The 23,557-nt window shown below is 39.6% G+C and overlaps 1 protein-coding gene across 2 annotated transcripts in view; it reads right to left on the minus strand.

Moving 5' to 3' along the window:
• LOC126297484 (uncharacterized) overlaps positions 1 to 23,557 on the minus strand; it is a 338,377-nt gene that overhangs the window by 59,079 nt on the left and 255,741 nt on the right. For both annotated transcript variants that reach the window (XM_049988365.1, XM_049988364.1), the window contains one exon: positions 12,431 to 12,616. In XM_049988365.1, the coding sequence (XP_049844322.1) occupies positions 12,431 to 12,616 (186 nt within the window). The remainder of the gene's footprint in view (positions 1 to 12,430; positions 12,617 to 23,557) is intronic.

Here is a 23,557-nt window from a genome sequence, read left to right on the forward strand (position 1 = left end):
GCTAGTAGAAATCCTTGGGTAACAGAAGAAATATTGAATTTAATTGATGAAAGGAGAAAATATAAAAATGCAATAAATGAAGCAGGCAAAAACAAATGCAAACGTCTCAAAAATGAGATCGACAGGAAGTGCAAAATGGCTAAGTAGGGATGGCTAGAGGACAAATGTAAGAATGTAGAGGCTTATCTCACTAGGGGTAAGATAGATACTGCCTACAGGAAAATTAAAGAGACCTTTGGAGAGAAGAGAACCACTTGTATGAACATCAAGAGCTCAGATGGAAACCCAGTTCTAAGCAAAGAAGGGAAGGCAGAAAGGTGGAAGGATTATATAGAGGGTCTATACAAGGGCGATGTACTTGAGGACAATATTATGGAAATGGAAGAGGAGGTAGATGAAGATGAAATGGGAGATACGATACTGCGTGAAGAGTTTGACAGAGCACTGAAAGACCTGAATCAAAACAAGGCCGCCGGAGTAGACAACATTCCATTGGAACTACTCACGGCCTTGGGAGAGCCAGTCCTGACAAAACTCTACCATCTGGTGAGCAAGATGTATGAAACAGGCGAAAAAACCTCAGACTTCAAGAAGAATATAATAATTCCAATCCCAAAGTACGCAGGTGTTGACAGATGTGAAAATTACCAAACAATCAGTTTAATAAGCCATAGCTGCAAAATACTAACACGAATTCTTTACAGACAAATGGAAAAACTAGTAGAAGCCGACCTCGGGGAAGATCAGTTTGGATTCCGTAGAAAAACTGGAACACGTGAGGCAATACTGACACTTAAAGTAGTAAAGGAGTTTTGCTATTTGGGGAGCAAAATAACTGATAATGGTTGAAGTAGAGAGGATATAAAATGTAGACTGGCAATGGCAAGGAAAGTGTTTCTGAAGAAGAGAAATTTGTTAACATCGAGAATAGATTTAAGTGTCAGGAAGTCATTTCTGAAAGTATTTGTATGGAGTGTAGCCATGTATGGAAGTGAAACATGGACGATAAATAGTTTAGACAAGAAGAGAATAGAAGCTTTTGAAATGTGGTGCAACAGAAGAATGCTGAAGATTAGATGGGTAGATCACATAACTAATGAGGAAGTATTGAATAGGATTGGGGAGAAGAGAAACTTGTCCAATTTAGTACTGGAGGGCAGCATGGAGGGTAAAAATCGGAGAGGGAGACCAAGAGATGAATACACTAAGCATATTCAGAAAGATGTAGGTTGCAGTAGGTACTGGGAGATGAAGAAGCTTGCACAGGATAGAGTGGCATGGAGAGCTGCATCAAACCAGTCTCAGGACTCAAGACCACAACAACAACATGGTCTTGGCGCTGATGAATGAAAGTTCCTCTGCCCACATACCATGTATTCCTTGTGTGTTGCTGGCAGAGTGACTGAATCAGCGTACTGTAACCACCAGAATGGCCTGTTATTAATGTCAGGATCAAGCTGAGATGGTGTTTGTGTGTGGCCAAGCAGATGGAAATAGTGAAGAGCAGAACCCGGTCCTGCAAATCTGGCGTATGCACGGTCCGCTGCCTCCCTGCACATTCGTCTGTGTAAAAGACCCTTGATCACACAAATGACGAAATATTGCTTGAAATGTTGTGTGGTATGGTTGGTACCTGTGAGGGCACTTGTTTAGGTGTAGTTTTGCTGCTGCACTGGAGCAATTAAGACAGTTGGCCACAATATTGTCAATGCCTGCCACATGTCATACGTCAGTTGTGAATTGTACAAGATATTCTTGTTGGAGGAACTTCCAAGGGGTTGATTTATTTGTGGCTGAAACCTGTGTAGTGCTGTGTATCATGGCATACCTCACTGAGGGTGCTGGAAGGGTGGGAATTCAGTGTGGAGGTCGACAAAGGGGCTTAAATAGGATAACTGTCTAATAATGAAATGGGTGCTTGTGCAGCAGTCACAGGATGTGGACTGTTGGGAAGTGTTGTTGACAACCCAGCAGTTTGCCAGGTCAGGGAGAAGATCATAGTTGGTGATGAAATCAGTCCTGAGGATGGGGTCTGTAACATTGGACGTGGTAAAGGTCCTTGTGAAATCTCTGCTGAGTCTGAGGTCCGTACAATGGGTGTGGGACCAATGAGTGGCAAGTGGTGAGAAGTTTTCTGCAGTGAGGAGTAGGGGAGAGAATGGATGGTGACCAGCCTTGGGCAATAGCTGGCAGGGATAGACAGAGAGGTCTGAGACATTTTCAATGAGGTAGGGTATCAAGAAGTGTGGGCTACAGTTTGGGTGCCACATGCAGGGTGCCTAGCAGCTGGTGGCATTGTTGACAAAGTGCTTGTGTTACCAGCCCTAGCTGCTTGCACGTGGGTTACCCTGATTGCTACTAGTTGGAGGGTGTAAGTTGTGCCTGTGTGAGCAGATATGCTGGTGGCTGTGAGTAGGGGAAGAGGGATATTGCACATCACGCCAGATGGGCACATGCCAGTCAAGGACACTACTGTGTAGTATCAGGCATGGTGTGGGATTAGTTGGTGTACATTCATCAGGAAATGGTGAGTTTGTTCATCTCCATGATCAAGCAGTTAATGAGCTCTGCAATTTGCACAGAATTGTTGGAGTGGCTTTGGGGAAGGAAACTGATTCCAGGTGCATGTGGGGACCGTTTTACAGAGGGGGCTGTGGGGATCAAGATGTGTGCATCAAGTGATTCAAACAACCTGTTAGCAATTATGGCCACCGCACTGATGTTCATGTAGGCATGTGTGGCCACTGCCGTATGGACAACAACAGGCAGGCACATGAGCCAATTTGTGAGCAGCAGGTTATTTGGCATTATCATGGGTTCATCCCAAGTGTTAAGATGTTGCAAGAGTTGTGAGGGCTGCTTATCAATACATTCTTCTGTTGAAAATAATACACATATGAGATGTATCTCTGATGAGATGAACCGGCCTATCAGTCAGTCTCTGAGCAGATTGAATTTGCCCAGTTTTAATAGAGGAATGATGATGTCGTGCACTTCCACAGCAATCAGAGGATCCAACTGTGTGACCATCAGAGAAAACTGTGTAGCGTTGCTAGCCACTGAAGAGCCTGCAAAAATTACTTCCATGGAGGGAAATCACAGCCAGGGGTCCGAGAATTGAAGGGCGGCAGGTGGATCACAGGATAAACTGACTGAGTGGAAGAAGGCAGTATGTGAACAGCAGCAGTGTCATTTTCCACAAGCTGCACATACTGGTCAAGTAATGTGTGTAACACAGCCATTGAGCTCCACTGGAGTCACCAGCATGGGAACTGTTGTTTGCTCAACTAACTAATTTGCTGCAAATAAATGTTATATACGAATCGATGGGGCAGGATGTCTCAGCACATATGTCAATAACTTCCTACATATCACAAAAATCATTTATTACATTGAAAGAAATAATCTCATTGACAAGTTACTGTGGTCATTTTGATACTGGTATTAATAACATGCATCAAATCCTGAATAAGAAAATGTTTGACACCACATAGGGAACTACACATAACATGAAAATCCCATTAGTTCTGAATTCAACACTGGTGTGGAACAGGTCTCACATAATAATAATAATAATAATAATAATAATAATAATAATAATAATTCTCGGTACCACACATGTCAGATAAGGGTTTCTTGCAATGCCTATGTTAACTGATCTCTTGTTTTCATTATCAATATTGTTGATTGACCTTATGGTATAAAAACTGTTCATAAATAATATTGTACAATGGACAGTATTTCTAGTGTGTAAATTTCTAATACCATCGTTGTCCAGTGCATTCATGGAAGAGCCTAGTTAGTATAGCAGCGGATATGTATGTTACCGTGTCACCTCTTCGCTAACTGATATAAGGTTTAGAATGCAGTTTGTACCATTGGTTCAGTTCTGATAATCAGCTACTCTGTGCACATAATCTTTAGTCCAAGGTGAGCATTTTTCAGCTTGCATGAAATCACCTAGAGCCCTTTGTTTGCCTACCAAGAGCTCTCCATTGGCAAATGCTGTGCAGTGCTATGTATTACCAAACCAACTTATCCACCCATCGTCTTCTGGCTTGAACAAAAACTAATCACCCAGAAAGCCATTAAATGTCTGATATCAAAAAACAAACTTATTTTTACACAAGCCATTAAATGTCTGATATCAAAAAACAAACTTATTTTTACAATCACTAACACAACTTGGGAGAGCAACTCCCATCATGTGTGTTGCTAGGAAACTCTACAGAAAGTGCTATCGAGAAGATTGCCTGATGCTACATGGCTTTTTGGGGAAAAACCCACGCTTGTCAAAGAGAGATCTACTACTGTTTGATGCTATGCATGGTCTCAAATGTGGAAATGTGGTGTGTGCCAGTTGATGTGTCATCTGCTTGGATGGATGGGGTCTACAAAAATGGATCTGCACATTGCTACACCTTAAATGAACACACACTCATTTGTTAAAAAAAAAGTGCAGTTCCTTTTGTCACCAAATGCAGCAGAGATAGTGATCTCCATCTCTTCTTTTTCTTCTTCTTCCTCACCTTTTCCTATCTATTTCTCTATTGGGTCAGCATTATATGGACTTTGACAGTAAGGGAAAGTCGGTGTGTTTCTGAGATCACCACTCCCTCCAGGACAAAATTTGTGTATCATCACTGTTTGCATCTAAAGTAAATCTCATGTTCAAATGTGAAAACATTTTACGTATGCTTGTGTAGTTTGTTATGATGAAGAGACATGGGTAACATCCTGGTATTTACCTAGCTGGATGTGAGGAAGCAACTAAAAACCACATCCTGGCTGTCTGGCTCACCACTCCTCCTCATTAATTGACAAGACAGATTAAATCCAGGACAAGTTCACCATCCAAGATCCCTGAAATGCTGCATTAATGTGTTTGACTATCTGTGTTGGTCACTGATGTGGCTTCTCATTTGGATAGTTTTTCCTCCTCCTCCTCCTCCTACTCCTCCTCCTCCTCCAAGTTGTGGGTTAAGAGGTGCTTATCCAAACATCAAATAGCTTTGAGGATTTTTGTGACTATACCAGTGATTGCAGCTTTTTGTAAATGCAGCAGCAGACTAAAGGTGATAAACTACTTAAAGTTGAATATGAGCAATAACAGGCTGTCAAATTTAGCTACCTTGCTGATAGAACATGACACAGCTACTAAATTTGACTTCAGTGATGTAACCCATCAAGCAAGAAAATATGGAGTACAATTATAATAAAACATAATTCTTGAAATATATTCTCTCAGCTTCCAATTACAGCCCACCTTCTTTTATTTCTAATTCACAATTTATGAAGAGCAAATCAAATTTGCTCTTGATTATATATCATAGTAAAATCAGTGTACAATAGCTCCATAAACATTAAGATATAAATTTTGTTTTACTTTTAATGTTTTTCAGAAAGTTTAACAATCTGTAATTTATTTACGACAATAATACATTTAATTTTTGTGTCCAATTTTTTTCCATTAATTAATTAATTAATTTCTATCACAGGAGAAACTGACTACAGCCATAATCATGCATTGAAATAATTTGTGCTAGACTGGGACTCAAACCTGGATCTTCTGTGTGATGTGAACAGTTGCCTTAACCACCTCAGCCATCTGGATATGCTTTCCATCTGACCCAATTTTCAACCTGTCACAGGCTAAAATCATTCATTGCCCATTCAACTACTTGCTCGCAGTGAATCCAGTATTCCCACAAGGGGCTTGGAGCCTGTTGTGCATCTGCACTTAAGTTGCCAAGGCAGTCATGCCTATAGATGTACTATATATTCGGGGTGATTCATCTGATCCTACCACCATTATTTTATGCAACCCCTAATGTTACACCTGGCCTTCAAAATCCAAGGGTAAGATTTTCATATTCTTGCATCTGCTACACTCTAGTCATACAGGGAAAAAATGAACAGGACCTTTTATCCAGGAAATGTAATGTAGCTGAATTTTGTACTGGGATGGTTTGAGTTATTCACGAAAACATACAAGAATGGCTTTCAGATGCACACTTAGTCCCACACTCAGCCCTCATTGGTCAGGGCTCAGGAAATTTAGTATGTTGTTCATTTCACTCCTTCCTACAACTATACAAAAATGTTTCATTCTACGAATAATTTCCCACATTCAACTTTTTTTGGTCTTCGTTGACTGGCCTTATTATGCCACTGGCTTAGCCGACCACTCATAAATTGAAAAACTGACATTTTTGTAAACTTCAAATAACAATTTTGTGAATTTTAATAGCATAAAACAAACAATAACTTTTTGTATTTTCCAGGCCTTCTGACTACAAAATTACTGTGCCTGTAAGAGTTAAGTTTGGATCAAATTGTCAGTGTAATTAGTTTTAGTGTAACATTTACAAAAGTCATTTTTCTTCCATTACAATACAGGCATGTTTAAATTAATAATGTTAATGAAATAGCCAACTATGCTGGTGGTGTAATAGCCAGATCCACAGAGACCAAAAACGTCTAACATTGGGAATACTTCGTGTAGTCTGAAATTTTTGTACACTGATAGGAAGGAGTGCCATGACTGACAGACTAGAAATCCTGACTGGTGAGGGATAAGAATCATGGTAGAGGTGCATTTGAGGATTCTTTAGTGCGTTTTTCTTAAGGAAAACTGTGGCTTACAGTTAAAACGTATCCCAGCACAAAATTTAACTTCATTAAATTTACTACAAGAAAGGTACTGTTCATTTGTTCTGTAGGACTAGTAGTTTGTGTGTAATGAGCAAGAGAATATGAAAATCTCACATGGGGTTTTTTGAAGGACAGATATAACATTGCAGGTTGTATAAAATGACAGCAGTAGGGGCAGCTGAATCACCATGTATGTGTGGTGTCTGCTGTTGGTACAGCAGCCATAAATATCAAATTTAAAAAAAAAAGAGACCAACTCCCACAGCAATGGGGAATTTAAATAATCTGATGGTGGAAGTTGAAAATTTGTGCCAGACCGGGACTCAAACAGAGACCTCCTGTTTAATGTGAGTGGCTGCTCTAACTGCCTCAGCCATCTGGACATGCTTCTCATCCAACCCAAATTCTCAACCCATCACACACTAAAAGCATTCACTGTCCATCCTCCAATTTGCTTGCAGCAAGTCCTGTCTTCCCACAAGTAGCTTGGACCCTGTTGTGCATCCACACTGAAGTTATCAAGACAGTCGTGCCTACAGACATACTGTAAATATGTGAGATGTCTGTGCCGTTGGATGTGTTGTGCATCTGCACTGAAGTTCTCAAGACAGAACATTTGTATGCATCACTGTCTTCACAGCTTCAGTGCAAATGCACAACAGAGTTTGAGCCCCTTGCAGGAATACAGGACGCAATGGAAGCAAGTAGGTGAATGGACAGTGGGGGCTTTTAGAATGTGGCAGGTTGAGAATTTTGGTCAGATGGGAAGCACGTCTGGATGGCTGAGATGGTTATGGCAACCACTCACATTAAGCTTCAATTCCTGGTCCAGCACGAATTTTCGACTTTCACCATCAAATCATTTCACTGTCCAATTATGTCTGAAGTCAGCCTCTCCTTTGAAATTTGGCATGTACAGCTGCTGTATCAACAACAGTGTGGTGTCTGCTCTATCAGGCACATCTGTCAGAACAGACACCATATTCATATAGTTAATTTAGGTAATATTTTACAAGAATGTTTTATTTTTACTAATTCTACTTATAAAATAAAAATATTGCTAAAGTGAGATTAACTTGACCGTCAAGTAGAGTGATTTGTGCCAATATGATATTCTAGATAATAAAATCAAAAACTTCCACTTTCCATCCATCCACAAATTGTCATGGATTTATAAAGAATGGTTTGTGCAAAACTCATATTTGCCTTTTCTCACATGATAGCCTGAAAACCATTACCGAAGGGTAACAGGCAGATTCCTTATTGCTAGTTTTTTGGAAAGCTTTTAACACAGTGCCCCACTTCATGCTGTTGACAAAGTATGAAGAATATCAAATTGGTTCCCAGTTACACGAGTGGCTTGAAGATTTTTTAAATAATAGAACTCAGTACATTATCCTGGATGTTGAGTGTTCATCAAGAGCAATCCAGGAAAGTATTGAGTGATTGTAAGAGGTTACAGGAAGACTTAGACAGAATTTCTATCTAGTGTGATGAGTGACAGCTTGCTCTAAATGTAGAAAAGTGTAAGTTATTGGAGATAAGTGGGAAAAGTAATCCTATAATATTGAGACGTAGTATGTGTGGTGTACTGCTTGACATAATCATGTTGATTAAATGTCTAGGTATAACACTGCAGACTGTTATGAAGTGGAACAAAAGCACAAGGGTGGTAGAAGGGAAGGTGAATGGTCAGTTATGGTTTATTGAGGGAATTTTAGGAAAGTGTATCTTATCCATAAAGGAGACCACATATACAACACTAGTTGAACCCATTTTTGAGTACTGCTTCAGTTTTTAAGCTCCCCATGAAGTAAGATTAAAGGAAGACATTGAAGCAATTCAGAGGCATACTGCTAGATTTCTAACTGGGAACATCGATTAACATATGAGTAATATGGAGATTCTTTGTGAACTCAAATGGGAATTCCTGAAGGGTTGACAATGTTCTTTTCATGGAACACTAGTCAGGACATTTGAGAAGCAGCATTGTTCTGCTGCTATCAATGTACATTTTGCATAAGCAGGGTGTATATGTGAACAAAAAAAAAAAAAATAATAATAATTCCCAGATCTTCCAGTTAAAGATACACTCTCTCCCAGGTGAAAATACACTTTTTCCATGTTAAGTGACAGTATACTTTCCCTCAGAACTGTAAAATGTATGAATCATTTGAATGGTTATGGTTCTATACAGCAGCTTAGGATTTCCCAGCACTTTAGAAAACAAACCTAAAAAAGTTTTGGAAAGTTCTTTGATGTGCAGCAACATATACGCAGCAAATTTTCAGATTTTGAAAGTATAAATTTGCATTCCACCAAACACCGCTTGTTACTCTCCGAAGCATTGAAATCGAAATTGCGATGCGATATTGTAAGCCAGTCATAGCTTATGTCGCGTGATCTCACCAGCCGATGACAGCGGATATTCAGAGCACAGAACACGTGATGTAGTCAGCCAATAGAAACATCATTGTAAAGTAGCACGAACACACAAATAGGAAAAGTTAATATAAATAGTGCTACTACAAGAAAAGAAAAACTTTCAGATATGGTATTGGTCACTACGATTTGTAAGCCACAACAGAAGCTAAGCCTCCACATATAATGTTGATCTTTTTTGCGCGTTTTACACTTTAAGATACATCACACACATGTGCCAGTAAAATGTTTAATGCCGTCATTAATCTCTGATCTTCTGGGCTGGAAATTCTTCCAAATGGAATGTCATCAAAGAGTGATTTAAGAAATTCATCGTACATTCTCGAACATAGTTCATCTTGCATAAAAGGAAATTTACTTTGTAAATAACACTTTTCAAACAATCCACAATATTTCCCCGCGATCTGTTTGAAATAGATTTTTTCCGGCAGATAAGAGGCGTCACTGCGCTTGCGCACCTGAGATGACGTAGGAAGCCCGTATGTGTGAAACATTAAAAGATCTTACATTGCCGGCCGTTGTGGCCGAGCGGTTCTAGGCACTTCAGTCTGGAACCGCGAGACCGCTACGGTCGCAGGTTCGAATCCTGCCTCGGGCATGGATGTGAGTGATGTCCTTAGGTTAGTTAGGTTTAAGTAGTTCTAAGTTCTAGGGGACTGATGACCTCAGATGTTAAGTCCCATAGTGCTCAGAGCCATTTGCACCATTTTTGATTTTACATTATGTCATAAAAGAAAAGACATCAGAGGATACTCCAAGAGTGTCGAAATTTCATGAACCATACTGCAATGAATAATTCGCCTTGAAGTGTACATTCACAAGGGCGTACCCAGGATCTGAACTAGGGGTGGGGTGGGGGGGTCAGTTCATACTAGTCTCAGGAAACAAGGACTCGAGACACCATACAGCACTTCTTATTAAATAAAACAGTAAACTAGTGTAACACTGCTTTCAATAAACATTTTAAACATAAGAATGCCCTTGTTTAAAAATACAACTTTTTAATTCAGTAACAATCTTCTAGGATTTGCCGACAGTAACGTGCCGAAGACGAAAAAATTACTCCCGGATCTGCGCGAACGAGTTCGAATATCTTCTAGGGGGGGGGGGGGGGGGGGAGGGCATCTGCCCCCCCTCTTGCCCCTCACTGGGTACGCCCATGTACATTCTTATGTCCAGATTGCCAACAAAGTAGGCCTCAACATCATTCAGGATGTCAGTTTTCTTGGAGTACCAGTACTGTATTATCTCATGTTGAGTTCTTTATTATGGCACAATGCCATACGTACTAGAACATGATAACGTGCATTTGAAATGCAGTGAACAGTTGAAACTAGCCAATAGTGTGGTAAACACTTTGTTTCAAATAAATTGGCTGTCTCAGCGGAAAAATAGATCACAGCAAAGAGACAAAAGAAACTTCATTATTCTGTGAGGCGATTAATGCTTGACTGTCAGAAAGGTGGAAATAAAATCTGAAACTAATAACACATTTTAGCCTTCCGTAATTACGTGAATATATTTTAATTCACTTGAAAGCTCCTAGCCACAGAAATCACTGAGCAGTAAACGAAGAGCAAACAGCAAAATAACTAAATGTAAACAAGGATCACGTGGAGACTAGCCCCCCCCACACTACAACTTATGACGCTCAGACTCCTCTGCGTATCAGTCCCTGGTCTACAATATTTCAAACCGGGGCAATAGTAGACCCGTTTAGTTATCCAGCGATTATTCTCTGGTTAGACGTTTGTACAACTCGTTTTCCGCGCTACCCTCATAGTCTGAATCTGTGGACTTCGCTAGTATAAATGACACTGATCATTTGCATACCCAATCAATCACATAAACAAACAGCAGTTGGCATTCACCCGTTCGGCTTTATTCCACTCGTATAGCCCCGCCCCTTTTTGTCTGCTGGAAAGTTTATTTCTAGATGTGACGAAGATTCCCCTGGCAGAGACATCACGTACACTATGTACGCATTCAAAAAGCAACTTATGATTCATTCAGAAATCAACTTAGAATGTGCTCAAAAATTTTCAAAAACCAACAGGGATGCGCTTCATAATCATTTGAACAATCGATAGAGCAACGTGCACTCAATGCTAGGCACTTTGTGAAAAGGTTTTGAAAACCTTAAGAATATAAGTATGCCCCCGCCCCCCTCGAAATTTCTGCCCCATTCCTATACCACGGTTTGCTGCTTACACAGCCAGCAGCAACATTTCAGTAGCCAGAAGTGGGAGAAGGTACTACTCATACGCGACTCAACTGCCCATGCGCATGAGCCCGCCCGTTACTGCTTAAATTGATCTAGTGTAAACAGTTGTGACGTCACGCACATCGGAGGTAATTTTATGTTACGAAGCATTACATAGAACTTCACACATTTTGCTGTTGGCAGACACTTGTATGAGCTCTGTGTTTTTTTTTTATATGGCGCATTTCCTTTGCAATTTAAGTTTTATTCTCTAGTTTGTGTAATGTTGTTGCAGTATTATTCTGCAGTGGCGGGATACAGTAATATCCTTTGTAGAGTATCGGTTCTTACCAGTCAAAATTACAAAAAATTAACTGAAAACTAAAGCAATGAAATATTCCCAGAATTCTAAAAAATTCCTGGGTTATTCCCGGTTTTCTCCCGGATGAAAAAATTTCCGGGTCTTTCCCGGATTTCCCGGGTCGTATACACCCTGATAAGGACCATGAAGACTACGTGAAAGGAATTATTGCTCATATAGAGGCATAGAAACAGTTGTTTTTCCCTCAGTCCATATGCAAGTAGAACACAAACAGGAATGACTAGCAGTGATACAAGGTACCCTTTGCCATGCACCATATGGTGGCTTGCAGAGTATCTCTGTATATGTAAATATCTGTGACACAGTATTCCACCATCATACTCAGTGATGGTAAATGAAGCATATCCAGAGTTTATGGCAATGGAAGTAGAGGGCATTAACAATTCACCAACTTGTGACCCCCAGTTCATGCAAATCATACTTAATCATAGTATGTGAGTTTTCAAAGGGTTCAACAAACTGCAAATTCAGCCAAAGCAGTAATCAAAAAGCTAACACAGCTATTTTCAAATAAATGCATTAAAAAAATCAAGGGTCAATGGTCTGAATGATTAATAATAATTCATAAATGCATAAACTACATATAATACTCTCACATGTTCAGAAGTGTGGTCAAGAAAGATATCATCACACAGTTCTGTAATTTAATCACAAGTTCACCTTGTCATTGCATTTTTCTTGAAAGCTGTACTGTCACTTATATATAAAAGTAAATACAGACTCAAAAAATAAAAATAAAAAAAACTTACTGTTGATCCTGTATGATAGGCTGCTCTGGACCCATATCCCAGTCTATGTAGGCTGATTCTACAGCATTGCTGAATATGTGTGGTTCCTTGTTTTGACTTCCATCAGTGGGTGACATATGGGAAGTCACTGATGTACTAGAGTCAAGCATGAGGCTCCCAAATCCACTGCTTTCCATTCCAGAATACCTTTGAGAAATTAATATATTTTTAATCAAAATTGATAGATATTAATTAGTAGAGCCATATCTCCCATTCTAAGACACATTCTGAAGAGTTATAACAAACTGTATAACAAAGCTCCAATTTCAATGAGTTTCAGCACCTTAGCCAAAAATAACTTCTGTGAAGGTGTTTAAGGCCACTATGCCACTGTTTTCGAAAAATAATTGAGGTTGAAGATCATGACGCTCATTTTGGGACCAGGTGGAATTGTTAGAACATTCATAATAAGGAAGTTTGATTAATACAAATCAGGCTATAATCTAGTAGATTGTGAGAAATCAGATAATTAGCAATATCAACACCTAGTAGACATACAATACTTGAGGAGGAAAACCCATGTTGACTAGGCTGATTGTTAGATTGTATAAGGCCTGCATTCAGATCACAGTAAACTTCAGAGTACATGCTGTTTGCAATATTTTTACTCCTTGGCAACAGGATGAAAACTGTTGTGAAATGTACATATAGTTATCATAAAGTAAATAAATTTTAATTGTGATAAAGGGGAAAAAATATCAGCATACATGCCCACATTAATTTATGATATGTTTTAAGCCTGAGTACAGAATGTACATTTGTCATTGGCTTTTCAGAGTTTATTTTCTCATCTGAATGAGATAAGAATTGGTAGATGTGATGTACATGTACAGACAAACAAATGATAATAAATTCAGAAAAATTGGATGATATATTCAAGAGAAAGAGCTTCACAAATTGAGAAAGTCAGTAACATGCTGATTCACCTCTTATGCTAGCAGTTATTTGCCTTGGCACTGATTGATAGATGTGGGTGTCCTCCTAAGGGATATCATGCCAAATTCTGTCCAATTGGCATATTAGATAACCAAAATCCCAAGCTGGTTGGAGGGCCCTGCCCACAATGATCTAAACTTTCTCAATTGAGGGGAGCTCAATTAATCACACTGGCCAAGATAAGGTTTTGCTGAAATGTAAGCACAAGATGACTTGCCATGAGGGCAACAAGACAGGGTATAGAATATCAATGTACCACAGTGCTGTAGGGTGCTGCAGATGACAACCAAAGGGGTCCTGCTGTGAAATGAAATGCAATTCCAGACCATTACTCTTGTTTGTCAGGCCATATGGCTGGCAATAGTCAGATTGCTATCCCACCACTATCAATGGGAGGTGGGAGTGGGGGCATGGAATCTTATGGACTGAAGTAGAATTGTCTCAGTGATGAGTCCCACTTCATACTGAGCACCAATGACCAGTGAAGATACATCTGGGGGTGTCCCAGATAACAGTGGGATACTAATCTGACTGTTGCCCAGGATACAGCTGACAACGATGAGTGATAATCTGGGGGACCATTTCATTTCAGAACATGACCCATTTGGTTACCATCTGCTGCACCCTTACAGCAGAGCAGTAGATCAACGAAATTCTATGCCCTGTTTTGTTGCCTTTACGGTAACCCAACCTGGGCTTACACTTCAGCAATATAATGCCCACTTGTATACAGCAAGATTTTCTATTGCTTGTCTTCATGCTTGCCAGTGGTCAACAATGTCACCAAATCTATTCCCAGTCGAAAACATTTGGAGCATTAGGATCAGGGTCCTCCAACCAGTTCAGAGTTTTGACAATCAAACATGCCAGTAGGCCAGAATTCGTCACAATATCCCTCAGAAGGACATCCAACAACTCTGTCAATCACTGTCAAGCTCAATAACTGCTTGCATAAGGACCAGAGCTTGACCAACATGTCACTGACTTGCTCAATTTGTGAAGTTCTCTCTCTTAAGCAAATCATCCAATTATTCTGAAACTTTAATAATTTTCTTGTCTGTATATGTATGTTACATCTACTGGTTTCCATCCATTCATATAATTTCTTTGTGGTGGGTCTCTTTTTGTCTTAGGGTGCATACATTTTGTAAATCATGGGAGATGTGATTGCACTAGAACTGGCAGATGCACACTCTTTATCAGAGTTCAATTAATGACCCATGATAGATAAAGACAAAGTAGTGATTAACACAAATTTAGGAAGCTATGCTAGGTTGTAAATAATTTATAGGACAGACACTACATTGTGCCAGCTCATCACATGATGTCAGGACTGCAGTTCAGCAGGAAGACTTGATGAGATGTTATGTCTGGTGGAGTGGATGGAGGGGGAAAAGAGGAGGAAAGCAAGGGAACAAAAGTGAAGATTGGGATAGAGTGGCTGATGGCGCAGAGGGAGGCAGCAGACGTGTTGGATAGGAATGAAGGAGGGAGCATCAGCAGGTGCAAGGGACAGGAAGGCACCACATGAGCACCTGAACTGGTGAATTCATGTTGGCCACAATAATTATGATGTGGAGAGGTGGATTTTGGAAGGGGTGACAGGACAGAAGGAGGGATGAGTGTTGGACAGAGGGTGTGGCTGCAGTGGGTTATTGGAGAATGAGACGAGGAGGATTATGGGGACAAAGAATGTGTTGCAAGAATAATTCTCATCAATAAAGTTCAGGTAAGTTGGTGCTGGAGCAAGGATCCAAACTGAACACATTGTGAAGCAGCCACTAAACTCTAGCATTTTGTGCATAGCAGCATGTTGTGCCACAGTTTGGCAGTGACCATTCATTGTGGTAGATTGCTGGTTGGTGGTCATGTCCTCACAAAATGCTATGCAGAAATTGCATCAAAGTTGGTATATGACATGGCTCCTTGGGCATCTGACAGGATAGGATGGAATAAGGTAAACCTGTGACAGAACTAGAGTAGGACATGCTGAGTGGGTGAATCAAGCAGGTCTTGCACCTGTGTTAGGAGTGGTAGTGGCATAGGGATGAACCTGGATATTGTGTAGGTTGGGTTGATGATGGAATACCATTTTAAGAGGGGTAAAAATGATTGTGGGTAGGGTGTCCCTCATTTCTGAGCATGATGATAGATGGTAGAAGCACTGGATAAGGGCATGGTTCAATTGCTCCTGTTCAGGATGATACTTGGTGGTGAGCAGAGTGCTTCTTTGCAGCTGATCCTTTGGGACAGTGGGAGGATTAAAGACATGTGAGGATATGGGGTACAAAATCTATTTTAAAAATAGATTTGGGGGATAGTGCCTGTTTGTGAAGGCGTTCGTGAGAGCTTCAGGGTACTGGATAAGGGATTTTATCTCTGCACGTACGTTGATGATAGGTGTACAGGGTATATAGTAGCAATATTTTGCTTTGGAAGCCATGACAACTGTCAAAATGCAGGTATGTTTGATGGTTAGTGGGCTTGATGTGAAAAAAAGGTGTGGATGGACTCATCAGAGAGGTGTAGGTCAACAACCTGGAAGGCAGTACATTGGGCTGAGGAGGACAAGGTGAAGTGGATGGGAGATAAGGTGTTGGGACTGTGGAGGAGTGAGGATAGGGTATCTTGGCTGCCCTAGGTCCAGATCATGAACATATTGTCAGTGAATCTGAACCAGACAGGGTGTCTGGTGTTCTGGAGGCTAGGAAGGCTTCCTCTAGGAGGCCCATAAATAGACTGGTGTTGGAGGCCATGCCATAAATTTGTGTACATATCTTCCCCTCAAAGGAGAAGTAGTTACGTGTGAGGAATTAGTTGTATGAATATAATAGAGGGAAACATTCCACGTGCGAAAAATATATCTAAAAACAAAGATGATGTGACTTACCAAACAAAAGCGCTGGCAGGTCGATAGACAAACAAACACAAACATACACACAAAATTCCAGCTTTCGCAACCAACGGTTGCTTCTTCAGGAAAAGGGAAGGAGAGGGAAAGACGAAAGGATGTGGGTTTTAAGGGAGAGGGTAAGGAGTCATTCCAATCCCGGGAGCGGAAAGACTTACCTTAGGGAGAAAAAAAGGACAGGTGTACACTCGCTCGCACACACACACATATCCATCCGCACATACACAGACACAAGCAGACATTTCTAGAATTTTGTGTGTATGTTTGTGTTTGTTTGTGTGTCTATTGACCTGCCAGCACTTTTGTTTTGAGGAATTAGTTGGTTAGATATATAAGGAATGGGGTAATGGGCTGGCTTGGAGTTTTAAGGACATTGGGACATGTAGTGTTTAGTAGCAGCAAGGTCATGGGCATTGGGGATGTTGGTGTACAGTGAAGTGGCATCCACAATATGGAGTAGGGCTCCAGGTGTTAATGGGATGAGGGTGGTAGAGAGTTTTGCGGATTTTGGGAAAATGTAGGAGGCATGCGTTTGAAGGTTGTGCTGGACTTCTTTGGTGGCATCACTATGGCAGAGCTTTTAGGTGGAGTAGTTAGATGATCACCAGATGCCTTCTGTCAGGTAGCCCCTGCAATTTATCATAACTATGATGGAGTCTTTGTCGGCATTCAGGATGATTAAATCAGGGTCTGTCTCGATGTTGCTCAATGGCTGTTCTTTCTTTTGTTGAAAGGTTTGTATTCTTGGGAAGGGATCAGTAGAAGGGTGGTGAGACCAATTAGAAAGTAAGGAATTCTTGGAAGGTAAACAGGGGGTGGTTAAGTGAGGGAGGGTCACAGCTGGATGATGGTATGAACTGGGAGAGGTGAGGTGAAGTATTAGCAATGGGTTGGCTCTGGCTGGACGGATAGTTAGTAAAGAAGTTTTTTCACAGTAGAGATTTGGATAAAGTGAATAGATCTTTGAAGTACAAATGCACAACTTGAAATCCAAAACAAAAGTGACAGTTGATAAATAAATCCATACCACCTGAATTACCAACATGAAAAAAAGAAGACTTTCCTCTGTAACCAGATGTATCTCTGTAACCAATAAAAACTGGACAAAACTTATATTGAATGTTTAATTCAAAGTTGTCTATACTATCACCTTCTAAAATATTACTATGCCTCCTTAGTTCCCCACCATGTTTTCCTGTCTTTATGTGAAAGTTAATCTCATGATTAATGTACAGCTTTCTGTAATAGATAGACTGGCTTATGGGGAAGATTTGTGTATTCTATTCATAAATATTTCATGCAAAGTGGATGAACTAAAATGAATTAAAGTCATCCACTGTTTTTTATTGCCTCTATCTGAAGACTAATCTCAGGAACTACAGTAGAGATAATGATAGCTTTCACTAATCAATAGACTGAATCACTAGGGAGATTTTCATATTTCATTTATAACCTTTACTTGAGGCAAGTCATCCAGCTGTAGATACTTAATTCTAGCTATGCAAAGGCGGGGCAGGTCACTAACGTATTTTTATGAATCACAATGTTTCACAAAGGACAGCAAACATTTTAGGAGGTCATAGTATAGATTAATTTAAATAAAGCATTCCTTACAACATGTGTCAAATTTTTATTGGTTATGGAGATAAGTTTTCATTCTGCTTCTTGGTACTTCAGTTGCAATGGATTTATTTACCAGACGTCATTTTTGTTTTAGATATCATGTTGCAAAATTGTACTTGAGTCTATATAATTGAATTTTTCAACTGTGCTTGTGATCTTTTGGTCACGTCTATTGTATTGTGTAAGTATGCCGCACCCATTTACAAATGCTGAGTAGGCTGGTATGGTACTTGTGTTTTGTACTGGAACATTGCTCCTGCACATGATCAATACTCGACGTCTTCCGGATCACAAATTGACAGATTCAAGAATGTTTTCTAATGATTTCACTAAACTGCCTGAGAATGATGCAAAGCAAAGCAGTCATATTTCATTTGAATGTGCAAATGAATTGAGTGTAGATGAAGTATAAGACATTATTCAGCTGGCAGAGCATAGTCCTTCAACAAGTACACAAAGAATTTCTACACATATCAATGTTTCTCATACAAAATGTGGCAGGCACATACAAGATGTGTCCAGAACATAAGTCAAATTAATACATAAAGAACAGGTTACTGAAAATAAAAGTCAAAGTCTTAGACATCAATCCACTTTTTCCACCAGCTCAGATAGAGTTCCTGGAAAATGTTAATGGGAACCTCTTTCAGACACCTTGTCATGGCAGCTTTCATGGCATCCAGCATCCCAAACTGATGGCCCTTCAAGGTTCACTTTCTTCGAGAAAACAAAACGGAGTCTGCTGGTGCTAGACTGGGACTGCACAGTGGCTGGGGCAGCACTGACGCATTTTGCATGGCCAGGAACTTGCTAACAATGAAGTTAGTATGAGACATCACATCATTTCCAAAGTTTGTTTAAACATTGTGAAGTTCTCAGAGCCAAATTACCCTAACTTAACACAAAACTGAATGGGCTGTTGCTGTTCAGTGAATCGTGATATTTTGATCTCTCGATGTGTCACCTGAACACAGGTACACACTATGAGCAATCTGCATTGAGCAGTGGCCAGTAAGCAACTGGCAAGGAATGCATTGCCTTCCCAAGACCTCCACTAACTTTTCCTCCACCAGTCACAGCACACTGTACACATGACCTCTATCCTTATCATTTACAGCAGATTCAACACCTTCAAGGAGGAGATGAGGGCAGAGGCTCAGAATTTTTTGTTGTCTAGTTGCAAAATGCTGAGTAAGTCAGATTACTGTTTATTGATCTAGCCACTGTCACTTGTGGCAGAATCAATATGACTTGTTACCCACATTGATGGTCTGAGGAAAATCAGTAAGTCTTTGTTGGCATATTTTTCAAGAATGCTTTCCTGTAACTGTGTGGTGCGGTACAGTAGACAATCAGTTTATTGGATCTGTTATGTTACCACATCATCTACACTTTTTTGCAAATGAGCTCCCAGCATTATTGGAAGAGATTCTTTTGACTACAAGGACAAATATTTTCTTCCAGCATGACTGGGTCCCTGAACATTGTAGTCATCAGGTGACACATCATCTAGACTTCACATTCCCTGGAAGGTGGATTAGCAGAAATTTCTTAGCCACTCAGGTCCTGTGACCTTCCACTTTTAGATTTTTCCTGTAGACATGACTGAAAGGCAAAGTCTAAAAGAAAAAGTAAACACAAGAGACAAGTTGATTGCTTTCATCATGAACAGTGCTGCCTTTGTAAAAGGACACCAAGATTACCTCAGAAGAGCTACACATGGTGTTGTCAAGAGAATTCAAAAGTGCATTGAAGCTGGAGGCAGAATATATGAAAATCAACTTTGCTTTTGCTGAACACTTTCAGTGAGTATTTATTTGGATTGTTTTACGACAGCTGTAACTCTGACGAAAATAAAGAAACTGTGCACATGTTATTTGGAATGTTTTAATTAAATCAGTCTACACAATTACATACTAAAGTATTTACTATTGTTTGCAAACATTTTTTGTCTCATTGTCTTCTTCAGATTCATTTTATGAGGAAAACGCTGCAAAATATGCATTCTGCACTGAGGATGAAACAATTGTTACCAAGGTACCTAGCAAAGTGCACTAATTGCATGTTTTTTATTAATTTACAATAACAATATGAAAATTTCATGACAGACTCCATTCTATTGCTGACCAGGAACTAATATTCCAAGACATGTGATGCAAACACTTTCAGGTATGTGAACAGTGATCAGAATGCAAGTCTTACATGACTTGGAAACCACCCCATCCAACCAGGGCTTTCCTCCTTAATTATATCTCTACGAACTGAAATCACCGATTCTGTGATTTCTTGGGCACTATTAAACTGGGTGTGTTTTATGTATTAATAAAATTCCCTTATTTTTGTGCTCTAATTATTCCATCTGTTCCAAAACAGACCCTTTGAGTCTGATTTTTTTTAAACAGGCATGTGGTGACTTAAGCATTTGATATGAGTTTCTTCTGAGTGCTCACCCCACCCCCTCCCACCTACCCACATCACTATGCCAGAGCTTGTTGAAATTTGTGAGTAGCAGAATCAAGCCAGGAATGGTTAAAAATTTTACACAGACAAGAGAGAACAAATTCTACATTTGACATCACTGCCACTCATACTGGTCAATTAACACCAACCAGTCACTTTCATTCTGATGAATTGCTTTTAACAATGAACACATCTTCAGTGAAAGTATGGCTTTACATTTTCAGGAATTTGATGTGAGCAGAGTTCATCAATGCTGATCTACATGTCTACAGTAAAATAATTAGGTAAATCACTGTAACAAAACACAGTTTCAAAAATGCTTCAACTGTTCCTATAGAACCTCCTTGTCTACCAAATATGCAGAATCTGCGCAGTGTTTTCATCTACATATCTAATCTCCACATCACTTCATGCTGCATGACTGATGGTTATTTTTAATTGTATCAAACATTATTGTTTCTTCCCATTCTATTCACTGATGGAGTGTGAGAAGAAGACTCTAAATTACACAACAATTCTGTACAGAACAGTGAGTTTTGAATATTGGGCAAAATTCCAAACTTATACCTCTCAGGTCATAAGAGTATCCTATGATTTAAACATCACTGGTTATACACAATGTTGGTGACTACTTTGAAGCTCAGTAAAACTTTGAAACATGTACCTATTTTGTATGAGCTGCAAAAAAATAGTTGCCACTGTTATGGCAGACACAGGGATTAGTGAACACAAGGTCATTGTAGTAAGGCTCAAAACCATATCAACCAAAACCACTAAAAATAAATGCAAAAATATCTATTTAAAACAGGAGATAAAAATTAACTTGATGCCTTACTAAGTGAGAGTCTCCATTCCTTCCAAGCTAATTATGTAAGTGTAGACCAGCTATGGCTCAAATTCAAAGATACAGTATTGACAGCAGTAGATAGATTCATACCGCATAAGTCAGTAAGTGACGGGACTGATCCATCATGGTACACAAAACACATCTGAACACTGTTCCAGAAGCAATGAAAAAAGCATGCCAAATTCTGAAGAATGCAAAATCCTCAAGACTGGAAGCTCAAAATTTAGTGTGGACACCAATGCAAGATGCTTTTAATAGTTTCCACACTGAAATATTGTCTCAAAATATGGTAGAGAACCCAAAGAGATTCTGGTCATATGTAAAGTACACCAGTGGAAAAAAAAAAAAAAAAACAGTCAATACTGTCACTGTGTGATAGCGATGGAAATGTTACCCATGATGGTGCCACTCTAGCAGAGTTACTAAATGCAGTTTTCTGTAATTCCTTCGCGAAAGAAGATGAAGTAAATACTCCAGAATTTGAAACCAGAACAGCTGTTAGCATGAGTGACATGAAAGTAGATATCTTAGGTGTTGCGAAACAACTCAAATCACTTAATAAAGGCAAGTCTTCCGGTCCAGGTTCCTTTCAGAGTATGCAGACACAATAGCACCTTTCTCTTAGCAAACATATACAACCACTCACTTGACAAAAGGTCTGTTCCTAAAGACTAGGAAGTAGCACAGGTCACACCAATATTCAAGAAAGGAATTAGGAGTAACCTATTGAATTACAGACCCATATCACTGACCTCAATTCGCAGTAGGATTTTGGAGTATATACTGTACTCAAACAGTATGAATCACCTTGAAGAAAATGACTTATTGATACATAACCAACACATATTCAGAAAATATCATTCTTGTGCAACACAGATAGCTCTTTATTCCCATGAAGTTGCTGTCAACAAGGGATCTCAGGTCAATTCCATACTCCTACATATCCAGAAGGCTTTTGATACCATTCCTCACAAGTGACTATTAATCAAATTGCATGCATTTGGAATATCATCTCATTTGTGTGTCTGGATTCATGATTTCCTCTCAGAGAGGTTACAGTTCATAGTGATATGATAAATCAATGAGTAGAACAGAAGTTATATCTGGCATTCCGCAAAGTAGTGTCATAGGCCCTCTGCAGCTCCTGATTTACATAAATGATCTAGGTGATAATTCTGAGCAGCCCCCTTACATTGTTTGCAGATGATGCTGTAATTTACTGTCTAGTAAAACCATCAGACAATCAACTCCAATTACAAAATGATCTAGAGAGAATTTCTGTGTGGTGCGAAAAGTGGCAATTGGCACTAAACAAAGAAAAGTGTGAGGTCATCAACATGGGTACTAAAATAAATCCGATACATTTTGGGTACACAATAAATTGCACAAATCTAAGGGCTGTCAATTTCACTAAATACCTAGGAATTACAATTAAAAGCAACTTAAATTGGAAAGACCACATAGATAATATTGTGGGGAAGGCAAAACAAAGACTGCACTTTGATGGCAGAACACTTAGAAGATGCGCCAAACCTACTAAAGAGACAGACTACTTGTCTGTCCTCTGCTGGAATATTGCTGCATAGTGTGGGATCCTTACCAGGTATGACTGATGGAAGACATCAAAAAAGTGTAAAGAAGGGCAGCGCGTTTCATTTTATCGTGCAATAGGGGTGAGAGTGTCACTGATATGATAGGCGAGTTGGGGTGGCAGTCACAGAAACAAAGGCGGTTTTCTTTGTGGTGAGATCTATTTATGAAATTTCAATCACCAACTCTATCTTCCAAATGTGAAAATATTTTGTTGTCATCCACCTACTTAGGGAGAAATGATCATCATAATAAAATAAGAGAAATCAGAGCTTGAACGAAAATATTTAGGTGTTCCTTTTTCCCAAGTGCCATTTGAGAGTGAAATGGTAGAGAAGTAGTATGAAAATGGTTTGATGAATGCTCTGCCAGACACTTTAGTGTGAATTGCAGAGTAACCTTGTAGATGTAGATGTTGATGTAGAATCCTTGTATATGGTTGTACAACAAATGCATTAAATACTGATGCCAGTACTGAATTCATTGTGACACCTTTGTCACAAGCTGTTGTCAATAGCCATAATAGTAAAGTTTGCAATTTTATTCAGTGGAAGAAGCAGCCTGAATGTAGGTAATTAACAGTTCTGCATAGCAAACTAGCTGCTATCATACTTTCTCCTGTGTTGGTTAGTGAGTCTGTTTTCTGTGATTGCTGGGCACTCAAACTAATTGTATTTTATGTGGTGGGAATGTTATCTACAACAATTAACAAGAATGTGTC

Source organism: Schistocerca gregaria, chromosome X (genome assembly GCF_023897955.1).
Source record: "Schistocerca gregaria isolate iqSchGreg1 chromosome X, iqSchGreg1.2, whole genome shotgun sequence".
In the NCBI taxonomy this organism is placed as follows: domain Eukaryota; kingdom Metazoa; phylum Arthropoda; class Insecta; order Orthoptera; family Acrididae; genus Schistocerca; species Schistocerca gregaria.